Source organism: Uloborus diversus, unplaced genomic scaffold (assembly GCF_026930045.1).
Source record: "Uloborus diversus isolate 005 unplaced genomic scaffold, Udiv.v.3.1 scaffold_537, whole genome shotgun sequence".
Classification (NCBI taxonomy): domain Eukaryota; kingdom Metazoa; phylum Arthropoda; class Arachnida; order Araneae; family Uloboridae; genus Uloborus; species Uloborus diversus.
Genome location: NW_026558722.1, coordinates 62,636 through 78,677, shown reverse-complemented (window position 1 = coordinate 78,677; position 16,042 = coordinate 62,636). Strand labels below are relative to the sequence as shown.

The 16,042-nt window shown below is 32.3% G+C and overlaps 1 protein-coding gene across 1 annotated transcript in view; it reads right to left on the bottom strand.

The window, feature by feature from the left end:
- Positions 1-237: 237 nt before the first annotated feature.
- LOC129233572 (arginine-glutamic acid dipeptide repeats protein-like) overlaps positions 238-16,042 on the bottom strand; it is a 57,484-nt gene continuing 41,679 nt past the window's right edge. Inside the window, 5 exon segments of the mRNA XM_054867583.1 lie at positions 238-319; positions 7,761-7,888; positions 11,481-12,132; positions 13,121-13,395; positions 15,722-15,869. Coding sequence (XP_054723558.1) covers positions 238-319; positions 7,761-7,888; positions 11,481-12,132; positions 13,121-13,395; positions 15,722-15,869 — 1,285 coding nt within the window.

Here is a 16,042-nt window from a genome sequence, read left to right as displayed (position 1 = left end):
AAAACCAAAGCACTAAAATATAGATAAGACTAGCTAGAAAGTTTGTGTTATATATATATATATGTATGTATATATCTATACATACACTCCTATATATATATATATATATATATAATATATATATATATAATATATATATATATGCATACATTATGAATGTATAAATTACATATGTTTTTCCAGAATTATGCTTTGATTAATATGTACAATTTCTCTCAATGAGAAATTTATTGGTCCCTAGTTCATTGGTGGTCTGCCTCCTCTGGCTGCTTCTTCAAGTGATCGAAGTTTCATTTCTCGTTCTCTTTGCTGTTGTTGTCTAGATGGGGAAAGAAAATAATTTGAAGAAAGAGTTTTTTAAACAGCCAAAGAGCGTGCTGCTAAATATATTAGGGGATAAATATAAATTTATATATAGGTGATATAAATAAAATATACATAAAATGTTACGTATATACAGTACAGAATCTTCTACCAAGGATCCAGAAAATTGGGAACTTTTTTGCACGATTCACCCGTTATTTTTACTTCCTTTTACAAAAAAGGAATTGTATTCGCGAAAAAATTTTCACTCAAAAACGAACCTTAATTTCCATTTTACTCACCCCCCCCCTCCCCCTCGAATGAATGTTGAGTTTTTTTTTTCCCGACTCGAACACACGTGGATAAGTGCCTAAGAACGTATAGACATGCGAAATATCCATTTTGAAAATTCCCGAGTTAATTACAAAGAGTTTTCTCGTGACGTCTGTATGTACGTATGTATGTCGCATAACTCAAGAACGGTACATCCTAGAAAGTTTAAATTTGGCACGTAGACTCCTAGTGGGGTCTAATTGTGCACCTCCCCCTTTTGGCTGCATTCCCGTGTTTCTAAAGGAGTCTTTTGCCCCTTTTTGGGGGGGGGAAATCATCGTTAATTTCCATGTTAACTCAAGCGGTGTTATAATTTGGCGGCCACTTGGCAACATAACGCAAAGTTTTGTTGCCAACTTGGCGACAAATTAGGGGATTTTTTTTAAAAATAATCTGGGGCCACTGTTGGTGATATTTCGAGAGTAAACTATTGAATCACATTAAAAGTGGCAATAATAGGGAAATGACATTAAATTGGAGTAAAAGGAAGTCATGTGATGCACACATCAGCTCGTCTAAAAAATATTCGGCAATTTTTGAGAAAGTGAGCATTTTTTCCAAATACAGTAGATCCTCGTTTAACACAGGGGTTACGTTCCACAAAAATGCAGTGTAAATTAAGAGTTAATAATAGTGTTGAAACATGTGGGTTAATAAAATACTCCCCTCCATTTAAAGGCAGATCAATATGCAATACGTTTAATTTGTACTTATTTCGATACATATGCACAAGGTGCATAAAGGAAACACGAACAAACTTGGTTTTTATTCTTCTTACTCTGTAGTTCTCTGTAGGGCATTAACGCATCCATGATAACTCGCGTCACTTCCATGACAGGACTTTCCTTCACTAACAAATCAGAAAAATCAGGGTTCATACACTTGTCGTTAAAAAAAAAATTCCCCGACTTTTCCAGGTTATTTTTTAGAAAATTCCAGGTTACCCGCTTCATTCAAAATTAAGTTTAAGTAATAATCTTTTCAAAGTAACCAAAATTGGTTAAAGTAGCAATGCATAAGAATTGAAACTTTTCCACTTGTAGATTTTGAAAAAACACTTGGACTTAAAAAAAAATTTCTCTCACAATTTAAGTTTTTTTAAAAAAAAACATTTTATTCAAAATTATTATTTTTTTTGTTTACTACTTGTTGAAAACAAAGAAATTTCAACTTATTTTAGCGTTTCTTTGATGCCACATGTCATGCATATTAGGGTTTTGATGTAATCGTGCTGCAATCTTTCTCCGATTTTGGTTTACAATTGAAGTAGTGAGAAGCAAAGAGATGCAAGTGGCAAAATTAAAAATTTGGAGATAACCAGTACAAATGGTAGGTGAACCTCTCCTCTATCTTGGGGCCAGAGATAGTACCAGTAGTCCTAGTAGGTGCTGCTGTACAGCACAATTTGGAAAAAAAAATTCAATGAAAGCCTACGTAGGATGTTATCCTCAAACGCATTTTACTCAAAACTTGAAAATGTCCACTTATATCCCTTTGCTTCTCACTGCCTCATTTGTCATTATCAAGGAGTGGCTCTAAATTTTCAATGTGAAGGTTTCTGGTTGTGTGTCATCAATGTCGGTATCCTCGCTGGTTACGTCCTCCTTTGTCACTTCTAAAAGCTCTCTTTTTACAGGGAGCTCTGAATTGTGTAAGTTTAAAAAACTTTACTGCTGGAATCAATCGCAAAAAATGTCTCCAGTGGCCCAAGCATCTTTATTAGCACACCAAAATGCAGTTATTTATATATGATCAGTAATCTCAGGAGTTTGAATTTTGGGAGAGGGGAAAAATTTGTTTAAAATGCAGCACCTGTATAAATCAAAACCCATAAGCATAAAACAGAACAAGGTCATCAAACCTTAAAACCATTTATAATCAAATCTGAGCAAAATAAACCAGAGTAAAATGATGGTCTACTGTACAAAAAGAATGTGAACAGTTTCTTTATAAATACTGCATTACTTGCGTATAATTCGGGAAATTCAGTACAAAAACGAACTTTCAAATTGGAGAGTCATTTTACACACTGGGCAAAATTTCCAAAATGTTTTCCCGGATGAAACTTGAAAAAGACACTCCAAAAAAACAGACATTTTCCCTATTTTATTTAAATTGAAAACTAATATCGGTTTCATGAATTTTTGAGATACAGTAGACCCTTGTTTTAAGCGGGGGTTACGTTCCAGGGAAATGCCGCATAAATTGAGACCTAATACTAGTGTTAAAATAGGGGTTTGGTTCTGTAGATAACAAAATACTTCATTTTAGTGATGACTAATTATATAATAATTTTAACGTGTACTTATATCGACTTTTATGCACAACATGCATAAAGAAAACATAAATTAATTTCGTATCCTGTTTAAAAAGAAGAGTTGGCTATGATAGTCTTTTGGCAGTCATTAAGAATTTTTTTTCTGTAATTCTTTGCAAAGCTTTAACGCATCCATGACCACTTGCGTTATTTCCATGATAGAATCTTCTTTCATTAACAAATTAGAAAGATCATTTCAGTTGTCTAGGAATGGCTCAAGATTTTCAATCTGAACGTTTTTGGTTGTGTCACCGAAGTCGGTATCCTCGTTGGTTTTTGGCCTCCTTTGTCACTTCTAAAAGCTCTTCTTCCAGGGAGTTCTAAACTGTGTGAGTTTAATAACTTTACTTCTGGAAAGAGCTCTGGAACCAATCGTATAAAATGTCTCCAGTGGCCCTAGCTCGATTATAGGCATACCAAAATATAGTTGATTAGGCGTAATCTGCAATCTTTAGGAGTTTGGATTTTGAAAAAAGAAAAATTTTACCTTGCTGCATCCACGTAAAACTGAAACTCATCCGTGTAAAATAAAATAAAGGTGTCAAATAAAATAAAGGTGTCAAATCTTAAACCGTGTATAATCGAAACCGCGTAAAATGAGGGTCTACTGTAGTTGATATTGTAGAATCTAAATATTGTTAAACAAAAGATTGAAAAAAGGCTCCAGGAACTTAAAAAGCAAATTCCTATTGATGTTAATTCCATGCAAAAGCAACATTCAACAACTATCCAACCACAAAAACATGTCCTGGATAAACCCGGGTTCTGTACTCAGGGTTCATACTCAATTTGGACAAAAAATATCCATGACTTTTCCAAGACTTTTTCATGACTTCATAAAAATTTTCATGATAATGTTATACGAAGAATGTAGAACCATTTAACTCGCCAATTTTTGGAAATGGGCTTTAGAAAAACTTTTACGTGAATGCCACTACCTCATGAGAGCACTTACTTGTGACTCTAAAAATATCAGTACACACTGCAGAAACTAATAAATTATTCTTATTCGTCTATCATATAAATTCAAGTAAAGTAAAAATATAATGAATGCAATACATTGATGTTCAAATGTCCACTAAATATTTAATAAATAGGGCCGAATAGTAATGAATGTTACAAAAATTGAATATGTCATTAGTAAGTTTCCAATAATAAATTCACTTCATAAAAACATTGCCCTTTGGTGTCATACATAGCTGCCAACCTCAAGATACAAAAAATAGGAGCACTAAAGGGAAAAAATAGGAGCACTGAGGGTTAAAATAGGAGCATGAAATCGTGGCCTGCGCTAAACCTTCTTTCTGTACCATAAGTTTCCATAAATTCTAAGCACTTTTACAATGCTTTTCTGAATTTTCATGTTAGATTTTCAACAAAACTACAACCAAGTTTAAAACCAAATTATTTTACATTAAAAAAGCAACATTACATAGATACATATTGAAAAGTTAAAAAAAGACATGATTACTGTTTGATTTAATAAAACTGCAATCTTATTTAAAAATATGCGTTTATACATATCCTACATGTATTGAAAATATATTGAAGATTAAAAAACACAATTACTTCTTATACTTGGAAGTAAAGCAACTTCATAGTAAAGGTCAAGACTCTGAAATTTTGTAAGTGGCAGTGGCCACTAGACTCCAAAAACTTAGTGGCCACCAATGTTGCCAAGTTTTGAAATACAAACTGGAGAGGGGAGGCAGTTTTTACAACTTCCATTAAAAAAAAAAAAAGATGAATAGGATTTACAGAGAGATTCAATACTTTTTTTGCACATGGAAAATTTAAGTTAAAATAGGTTTCTGATTTATTTAAAAAAAAAAAATAATAATAATAATAATAATAATAAATAAATGAGAAGTCAGCAGGAACCTTCAATTCAGATGAAATAGTTTCAGCTTATAGCAAAGCCTACAGGGCAATGAGGATCAAATAGATTAAATTTCCCCTTCAAAAAAATTATTTAAAAAAAAAAACATAACTTTTTGCCTTTTGTTATTTTTAATAGTTGGCATTGAGAAAAACAACTAATTCTGTTTTCGGGAACTTAGGCTATTAATAGTCTTGTCTACTTCCATGTTGCAAATGACAAAACATGGCAACAATGCGAAAAATTTAAGACGATAGATTTTTGAGTTTGTTGCAGTAAAAGTAATTATAAATAATTAATGACCCTTAAAAAAACTAAAATTTAGACAAAATAGCGAGTTTTTAGCACATTAGAGTCTAAACCAATGAGGATAAAATAATATTCTGAAGAAAAAATTTTGCATTTTCAAAAAAATTTTTTAAAATTTTCCAAAAAAAAAAGCCCATTTTGCATTATTTTCAATAGTTTGCATTGCAATAAACATCTAATTGAGATTTTGAAAACTTGGCCACTTAAGAGTCTTGTGTACTAAAATCTCGCAAATGATCAAATATGGCGACTAAGTCAAAAATTCAGATATAAAATTTTGAATTTATTGCATGAAAATAATTTAAAAATAAAAAATCCCCATGAAACTACAATTTAATTGCGAAATTTTAGCACATTCGTGTCCAAAGCAATAAAGATAAAATGAAATTTTAAATAGTATAACTGTTTTCATTTTTCTCGATAAAATTATTTAAAATAACCAAAAAAAAACATTTTGCAGCACATTTTGCTTATTTTCATTAGTTTGCAGTTAAAAGAAACACCCAATTCTGCTTTGTCTTTGAAAACGAAGGCGCTTAAGCATCGTCTACTAACTTCCATCTTGTGAATGACCAAACATGGCGGCAACGTTTTACACGTAGCTGAAATGCTCATTGAAAAAACGACGATCTCCCACCGACGCTCCCCCTCAGTGTTTATTCTGACACTAAGCTTCCAAAGCATCAAATTGTCTTCTCTTTTGTTGAGTTTGTGCACAATTCCTGCCTTCGAGGATAGGGAAATTTCTTCTTTTTCCTCAAAAATCGAAAAGTGTACTAGCAAAGTCAAAAAAACGGAGTTTTTTGGAATAAATCGGATTTTCGGAGTGCGCAATAAAAATCGGAGAAACTCCGGGGAAAACGGAGCACTTGGCAGCTATGTGTCAATAGTGCATCTAATCACCCATTACTTGACAGTATATTTGTTTATTAAAGTAAAGTCACGCTTTTAGTAAATTCATTTTTCTAAACCAGATATATTTCAGCTGGCCACAAGGATCAGTTTTGCCAGCTGTATGTTGGGCACCTCTGTTTTAGAGTATTAGAATTCCCCTATTTCTATGTTCTATTGCTTGACTAAAATCTTCATTTTATAAATCCTTCAAAATATTGAGCTAAACTCTGATAAATTTAACAATGAATTTTTTACAAGTAATTGAAACGAACTGGGATGCAATTGAATTACACTTTTTGAAGGGGAGTGGCAAAATCAAGAACGTGCATGTCCACTACTACAGAATCTATACATATAATAAAAGAAGTGCTGAAAATAATGGTGAATTTTAAATTAATGATGCCCTAGCAGTAAAATCACATTTAAAAAGAAGGCCAGCGGTTGTTACAGAAGAGGATGAAATTGAATTCCAAAACTCGGATTTGATTTTGAGAGCGTTCAATTTATATGCCAATATTACTAAATCATTCAATATTTCCAGCGCTCTTTTAGTTATTGTAACTTTTTTACTGCCCAAAACATTTTTCCATGACTTTAAATAAATTTCCATGACTTTTAATGAAAATATTTGTTTTCCATGACTTTTCCAGGTCTGAAATTTGTTAATTTTTTTTTATTAACTTTCCAGGATTTCCATGACCCGTACGAACCCTGTGTACTGTACATACATTTAGTTTGAAATCATTGTTGGTCCTCTGGTCTGAGGTGGCAAAAAACAAATTCAAGACATTACGAAATAAAATACTGTAGCCCACTGGACTCAATCACTGGCGAAGTAGATGGGGGTGGGGGAGTCAGAATACCCTATGAAGCATTGAAACTACAGTAGGCGCCGCTCAATGTGATCAATTTGGGACATATACAATTAGTTAACAATAACCAAAAAGAATCCTGGCGACACAAAATAATGATTCTTTCAAATTAAGAAACATTAGTTTTTGCAACTGCGAATTACAATTAATGATTCAACAAAACACAGTTTTAAATTATAAATTAGTAAAATTGGAATATCCGAATTATAAAAGAGAAAATTAAAATATGCAATTGTTTAAGGCATACTAATTGGTGAAATAAAATATGACTCCTGATCAAAAAACCATCTTTCAATGACATTAATGAATCTTTGCAATGAATTTTTTCATATGCAAACAAAAGACATCTTGGAGGAGTCGGTGGTGTGAGAACTAACTTCCTGTAGTTTCACTCCTAGAAAAAGATAGCATTGCTATTGAAACCTACAAAATACCACACAGAAAGTAAGTCTTGTCAATGCTTGCCTTTGTATTTCTGTTGAGGACCAAAAATGGGAAAAAAAATTGAATGTTGATGAATAAGTGATAACGATAAACGAAGACACTGATTACAATATCCGACTTTTTTTTAAACATGTGTTAATATAGAAGTGTTCCGGACTAAGTGATTCTGATAACATTAAGCGAATGGTACTATTAACCGTGATCACAGTAAGCGGCGCCTACTGTGTATCTCAATGCACATATACATGTATTCACGAGTGCAGCCAGAATTTACCTTCTGGGAGAAGTGTAAGTCATATTTATAAGTCTAGACATGCATAAGAAACATAAATGTGTATTCACTAGTGCACGCAATAGGCAGGAACTCTACCTACTTTGGCATTGTCTACCAAAATAAAAAATAACGTACCTAAGAAACTCTTCATGTTGGGAAATTAAAGGTGATGGATGTGGCATTGGTCCCCCCATGTGTGCATACCTCTCTCTTTCCATTAGAATTTGACGTTGTATCTGTTCTTGATGAATCTGAGCAGAAATCTGAAAATTTATAAAATTCAGTTTATTTTGCAACTTGTTTTTTTCAAAAAAAAAAAAGAATGAATAAATAAATAAACAAAACTCAGAAACATGTGTCACATAAAAACCAACAGGTAATGCAAACATTTTGAATGAAGCATGACGCTGAAATCGAAATCTTAAAATTATTTTGCACAAACAATCAACACAGATTAGTCATGATAATTGCAAAAAATAAAATTTTCAAGGAAAAGCGCTGACAATAAATTAATGTTAATTTCAAATATTTGATTAGGACTTCTTTTTGAAAACAATAAACCAATTTCTCACACTGATATCAGTCAGTCTTCAAAATGATTATATTTTTACCGTTATAAGCTATATATATATAAAAAAAAAAGAGCTGCCACTTTGTGAAAGAAAATACTTTCAAGGTTGAAGAGGCAGTGAGAAGCAAAGGGATATAAGTGAACCTTTCAAAGTTTTGAGCAAAGCATGTGCTAAGTTCAAACCTTAGGTACGCTTTCATTGAAGTATTTTTCCACATTATGCTGTTCAGCAACACCTATCAGGGCAAGTAAAACCATCTCTTGCCCCCGAATTGATGAGAGTCCCATCAACTACTTGTACTAGTTATCTCCAAAATTGTAACTTTAGTACTTACATTCCTTTGCTTCTGGGTGCCTCATATGAGAAATGAAACTAATGAATGTGAAGGTGTTCTCAAAAAAAAAAAAAAGTAGTCGGAAATTGTTTTCACAATAAGTTTTAAACCCTAATCATGTATAAAATCTAAATTGTTCTCCCAGTATAACAAGAGAACTTTGGAATTTGCTTTTTGTTCATTTGTTTACATGGATGTAATCAGCACTGAAAGATTTAAAGCTAAAATAGTGTCAAGAAATATTTATTCTATAGTGATTAATATTAAATGCATTGCAAGAGAAAATTCTATTTCTTATTTAGGATGTACAATGGTTGAATTTCATTTTGTAAGTGCTACAAACAAACAAAAGAGAAAAAAGCTGAATGAGAATTTTTTTTTTAATAATAAGTTTTTTATTTCAGAAATATATGTAATCGATTATTGATAATTAACATGTACAGCTTTTAGCTCAAATTAAAACAAATTTTTTTGTTTTTATTTATTCTTATTAAAAAATTTTGCTAAATATTAGTGCAAATCATTGAAATGCTAACTTCACATTTTCAGAAGAAATACTTTAGTACTTCCGCGAGTGGAAATTACTCTCCCGGTTAAATTTGAAGAAAACATCTTCAAATTAATGGCATAGCAATGGGAGCTAATTTTAGCTCTACATTAGCCAACCTTTTTCTTTTATATTATGAACGAAAATATTTAATTGACAATCCTTCCTCTACACCTCTTTGTTGCAGATACATTGATGACCTTTTGTGTATAAATTTTCCTAATTTTTCTGAACTCAGCAAAACTATTTATCATAGTTCATTAACGCTCAAAAAGACCAGTTCTAATCATAATAGCTTTAATTTCTTGGATATCAACATACAAATTGACTCAAATTGTTCCACTACAATCTATGATAAAAGACGTGAATTCAATTTCACAGTTAACAGTTTATAAGATTTTTCCTCCTGCCTAAGTAAAAAGGTTTTTATTGGCATTATTGTTTCGCAAGCTATCAGAATTAAAAGAATTTGCAATACCATTTCTGCATTTAAGCAAGAAATTTCAGTACTCAAAAACTTACTTTTTAATAATAACTTCCCTAAAAATCTAGTTGAAAACATCTGCTTAAGTATAGCCTTCGATGAACATTTCGCTTCTTTTGAAACTGTTTAACTGTGTAAATGTATGATACAACCGTGACAAACCATTTTTTTATGAATCACTGTGGTGGATGAATTTTACACGTGCGAAACAGGCGACTCGGTATGTCTATGGACCGATTTCCGGATATGTTTTTATGTTTTTAATGTTTTGTTGACAAATGGATTGGCTTTTTTATCAGGCTGAACAATGGATTGGATTTGTTTACGCGGATTTCAAGGTAAGACAATTTTGTTATTGGCCGGTACTGTCCCGTGGAAGGCTAATTATCGGAACTTGTTTTCCTAATTAGTCGAGGCGAAACCCCCTGCTTTTAGTTTTAGGTTTGAGCTCTAGTTTATTGCTTTTAGCTTAGCAAGTGGTGCGTTTGCCCATTGTTACTCTATATTACATGTACTGGAGCTTAAGCATTCTCTTCTAGTTTATAGTTAAAATTTTGGTCTTTTGACCATAATTAATGAATCCTCCACGGCTGATGAGCTCTGGATTCACTCTTTTTCTATTCCTACTTAATAGCTGTTTGCATTTTTCCTTTTTATCATCATTTGTTATTTATAATTTGTTTAATATTTGTAATTCTGTTTGCTTAATCCTATATATATATATATATATATATATATATATATATATATATATATAAAAGAATATATATATATATATATATATATATATAAAATATGTCAGAAATAGTTAGAAGTATCATGATAAAGAATGAAAGAATCTGTCTTACCTTATTATTAATATTAGCTTCTATTTTTTTTTTTAAAGCTCAGCTAATGTGCTTTTACATACTATGCATGTATTAAATAGACAAAGAAATGAAATTATTCTAATGTATATTCTAGACATAATTCCATGCATGAACTGCAACTAGCATGGGTTATGCAAACCCCCTAATTTAGGTAAAAAAAGAAAAATTACTTAAAAAAATAAAATAATAAAATTTTTAAGTTCAACTAGGTATATTTCAATCAGTGTACTCAATCAGCAGCAGAATGTAATAGCTGCTACAAAGCACTAATTCAAAATTTAGTTCCCGGGCAACACATTCATAACTTGCATTTATACACAAATAGCAAGTATAAAGTTTTACAGAATATTAAATATTGCCAACAGGAAGTCAGAAATGTTATTAGGGGAGTAAAAAAAAAAAAAAAAACATCAAAAAGCAATAATTGCAGATTATTGCAGGCACGTGTTTCAGCGTTACAAGGAATGCCTTTTTCAATGCAAAAGAAATAAGCTTATGGATGAAAAGGCATCCGTCCCCATAGCTAGACCATCTAACACAATATAAAACATCCCATTAAAAACAAAAGAACATTGCTTGAGGCAGGTATGAGTAAGGAAAATTAAATATTTAATTTCTGTAAAGGTAAAATGAAATTCAGAAAGTCTTCTGTGACGGCATAACAATGAACCCTCGATGGGAACGTTTGTAAACAGAGTTAATATCAAAAGAAGCTATAAAAGAGTTATTTGGAACAAAACTATGAAATTTTTTTAACAAAATCAAGCGAATTTTTAATAGTAAATAAATTGTGACTCCTAAGAGGAGAAAGCAAAGAGACTACATATTTTGCAAGTTTAAACGAAGCCATACCAATATTGGAAACAATAGGCCCGAAAGGGTAACCTTGGCTAAAGCATAAAATCTAGCACAATCAGCGATAGATGGAATAACAGAGCATTTAACATTTGAAGGAATAGATTGAACAGACTTGAGAGCAGATGATGACGATGTTTTGTCTTACTTTACTTTTCAGGTATTTATTTATCTAATGCTATTAGGATTTTTACCTGATGAGCAAACTGTTCATCATAGGGTGGTCTCAGCATTCCTGATGCAGCTGGATGAAGAAGCTCAGCTCGAGGAACAATTCCAGGGCGTGGCCCTCCCGAAGGATACCCAGTAGGTGGTAACAGCGGATGAGATCCTGAAGAAGGATGCACACCAGGTTCCATTCCAGGATGGGGCGGAACTCCCATAGCAGCTGCAGCGGCTGCGGCAGCCGACACAGCATCATGTGGATGCAAATGTAGGTGTGTGTGCGCATGAGCATGAGTATGAGCATGTGTATGGAGTTCAGGTGCTAGTCCAGCCATCTGCAAGCGGAGCAGTGGATCTGTTCCTAACATCAAGCGTTCAGAGTGTGCCCTTTCGGCATTCATTCGATCGATTGCTGCAGCTTCCGATACAGGTACACTTTGCGGGATGCCTAGTCTTTCGCGTTCTGCAGCTGAATAAAGAGCAAACGGCCCGTGGTTCATTCCCGCATGAGCAGGAGCAAGACCGACAGATGGTCCACCTTGTAATCCTCCGTAGCGGCGTTGAAGTTCTATCCAATGAGGATGATCGTAAGTCCTAGCTGCTTTCATTTCATATTCAGCTTTTAATTTATCAAAGTGCATGTCACGCTCTCGCTTCTCCATTTCCATTTCAAGTCTATAACTATAATTACAAACAGAAATCAGTAGTTAGATTCATAAAGAAATAGATGTTTTCTGCAGCTAAGAAATGTTCTAAATTAAACGTGCATTCTAAACTGCTGAAACAAATCTATATGTATAAGGCAAAAGTTTATTAAATTTAATGTAATTCAATGAACCTAATAGTTACTTTACAAGAATGAAATGCGCTTATTCAAATTTAATTGATAAGAGCAAAAATGGTTTAAGGGACGGCAAAGTGAAAATTAGTCATCATAAATAAATCTCTTAGGAGAACCATTACATGGTTCTGAAAATGATCCCACCAGAAATTATAGTCTGGTAAGAAAAAAAAGTAAATTTTCAGAGAGGAGTTAAATAATTATGCCCTACTAAAAAAACATTTCTACCAGAGACAATTATTTACTCTTTAATGCTATCTTATTCAAAAAAGGGGGGGGGGGCTTAAAAATTTCTTAGGAGAGAGATATAGAAAAAAAATCAAAGGCACAAAGTTAGGTAAAGTTATAGATAGTGCAAAATGTTGAAAACTTTAAGGACAATGTTAAAAATTTGTCTTTTCTCCAATTTTAGTCTAATAGTTTTAACTAAACACACACACACACACAATATATATATATATATATATATATATATATATATATATATATATATATATATATATATATATATATATATATATATATTGTTTCTGATATAACCAACCTTATTCTGATATAAGTTTAAATTGACTGATGCAAATCAAGACTTTAAATACAGTAAAATCTTGAATCCCTGGAATATGCAGATGAATTTCACATAACATTAGATTATTAATGTATATGTTTTATTAGATGTTTTGATTTCATTACTCGATTTGAACTATACTACCACATCATCAATTCCTTTGTTACTTGATACATTCAATATTTGACTATTGAGATTCTAAAAAAAAAAATGAACATTTCAGATGAAGTTAATGACAATTAAACAAAAAGCTATAAACGTACCTTTCCCTAGCAGCTGCTCCATACATGCCTGATGTCAACTGGTAGTGCAGAATGGGATCAATTCCATGAGGGAGAACCCCAAGAGGTCCCGCTTGAGGCGCCCTAGCATAACCAGGAGGAAAGGCAGCAGCATGAGGGCGAGCATACTCACTCAGTTGTCTCAGAGCAGGAGTATCTGGTCCATTTCTCGGAACATGTCTGTCGAATGGACTAAGGTGATGTCCATCTCCTTGAGAACTTGAACCAGGTTTGCTATCTGGGGTAGAGCCCAGCCGCTTAAAAGAATAAAGGAAAAGTTGAATAACTGTAGAAATAAGAGAAAATATCAAGTTGCAATGTAACTCTTTCAATCAAAATAAAATTACACAAGACTGAACATAGTGCTTTCAAATGAGGAGACCCTTTGTCTGCTGCTCAATTGACCATGAGAATTCTCTCCTAAATTGACTACTTGGCTTCATGGGCAGAAGTTTGAAATGCACATCTTCAAGATACCACCAAAGGTGGAAACTAACCTAGGTCACAAAAATTTTAAATATGCTACAACATGCAAGTGGAATTATGACAAAACAGGTGAATGGTTAAAAAGGGTCTAAAAAATCTTGTTTCCCTATCCTTTAAAATTGGAATTTTAATTTATTATTCATATTCTGCAACTTAGGTCAAAACATTTTTTTAGCACTTTTCATAACATAGAAACATTCTAGATAGCCAATGAAGGAGAATAAGCATTAATATTACATTTTATACTGCATTATTTAAAGCAATAATGTGAATCTTTAATAATGATCAATTTGCAAGGCCACCAAGAGCCAAGACCGGCCCTACGTCCATTTAATATTCCCATAACCTCTCCCTCTACAATCCACACTATTCTAATTTCAAGCAGGGCACCTAATTTATGACTTAGCTGACTTACCGTCTAGCTGGCCTTGCCAATTTGCATGTTAATTAACATATTTAACAGTTTTCTAAGAAAAATTCCTGGATTCATCACTTAAAAAAAAAAAAAGAAAAAGGAATTTTGAGATAGCTATGGATAAGCTTCATTTCTGATCATCAGTGTGAGAACATTCTTGCTTTGAAGAATTAATTGCATTCCATAATATTTGAAGTGGATCATCACACCCAACCAAGACCATTTGAAATGATTAAACTTCTCAACACCTCAACACCAATGATGAATCGTTTGAACAAAGGGATTTTTTCTAAACATTTCAAAGACACTTATGCAAGGTATCATATGAATTTTGAGTTAATGAGAAATCCGACTATGAAGCTGGCATAAACATCTCATCCTCTTTCGAGGATCACAAGTTGTTGATTAATGGTAGTTCGATATTTCAGCAATTTACCACTCAGTAACATTGCATTGATTCAATGTTTTATTTTATCATCATTATCAATAGTCATCATTTGTAAGATGACACAATGAAAAAGAAGCAGAAATGAACTTTAATTGTTAGGTCTAGTGGCGTACATAGCAACCTTGTGGGGTGGTGGGAAGCGCACCGAAGTATATGTACACAACTGGTGAAGGAGAGGTGGGGCAAGTTGGTCCCATTTTTTACTTATTTTTTATCTCATCAAAAAATTTAATGATTTGTTTGAGTTTCTACAATAAGTTTCAGTAAACACTTCTCAACACCACAGATTTTTTTGGAAGTGTTGAATTGGTAAACTTTCTTTACATTAATTTTTTAACAGAACCTTGTAAAGTAGACCAACACGTTGGTCTGCCTGGTGGGGCACATAAGACTGCATAACTGAAACAACATTTGTTATAATTTTAGTGATAAATACTATTAAACTTTGTAACTACCTTATTCTCTGTTGTGTATAGAGTGAAAAATATTAAGTTTAAAGATCAATATAACATATTAAATTGATCTTTTGATAAATCATCTTTACTTAAAAACAGCAATAAGCATTCACCATTATTACACAATTATTTTTTAAAAAATCAAAAGAAAAATCATAGAATAGTTATAATTATTTTGATTTAAGAGAAAAAAAAGTTTTTAAATTATGTGGGGTAGGTTGGTCTGGCCAAACGTGCCCCACAAAGAGTGGACCAACCTACCTTACCTTCTTGGTCTGAAAAAGTGATGTAATAATTTTTTTCTTTTTGACAAAAAATGAAAAAATCACCAATTATATTGATCTAAAGGAACTTAATTTAAGAAAGAAGTTCAATTTTTCCCCTGCAATCTTGATGAAAACCATTCACAAAAATAAAGTTAGTTTTCTGAAAATTACTCAGGACTACTGAAATAACACTTTCTGGAATAAAATTTGTTCAATATAACTGTACCATGTGATTTCATTATAGGATCTATACGACCATATGAGCTTTTTGTTGGTCATAAAATAAAATAAAAAAAATATTAATAGTATTAAAATAATTGAGACTGGTCCAACGTGCCCAGCAGATGTAATCTTTATGATTTTATGTAGCTTTTTGTCTTTTTCATTAGTACTTTTAATTACTTTGCGTCATTTTGCTTCTCAAATTCTTGTCTAAGAAAAAAAATTACATATCTACTCCTCAGACAACTAAATATATACTAAAAAACTTTAAAAAATATTTTTAATTCTTACAGCTTTTGTTTCCTCTCTTTCTTTTTCTGCCGCTTTCCTGGCACGTTCTTCCCTTTTTCTTGATAAGCTAGATTCTGGTACAGGTTTAAAAGTCAAATCTGTTCTTGCACATGAATTAAACTCCCCTCTGTTCCAATGGCGAAGAAATCTGGAGATAAACAAAATTTAAATGTTTATTATGTAAAAAAAAAGGGGGGGGGGTAACTAATTTAGTAATTTTTTATAAGTAAATAAAAATTACATAATAACTGAAAAATAAAGAAGCAGATTTAAAGTAAAGTCCAACAGGGTTTCTGCCCATGTTTTTTTTTTTAAACAAAA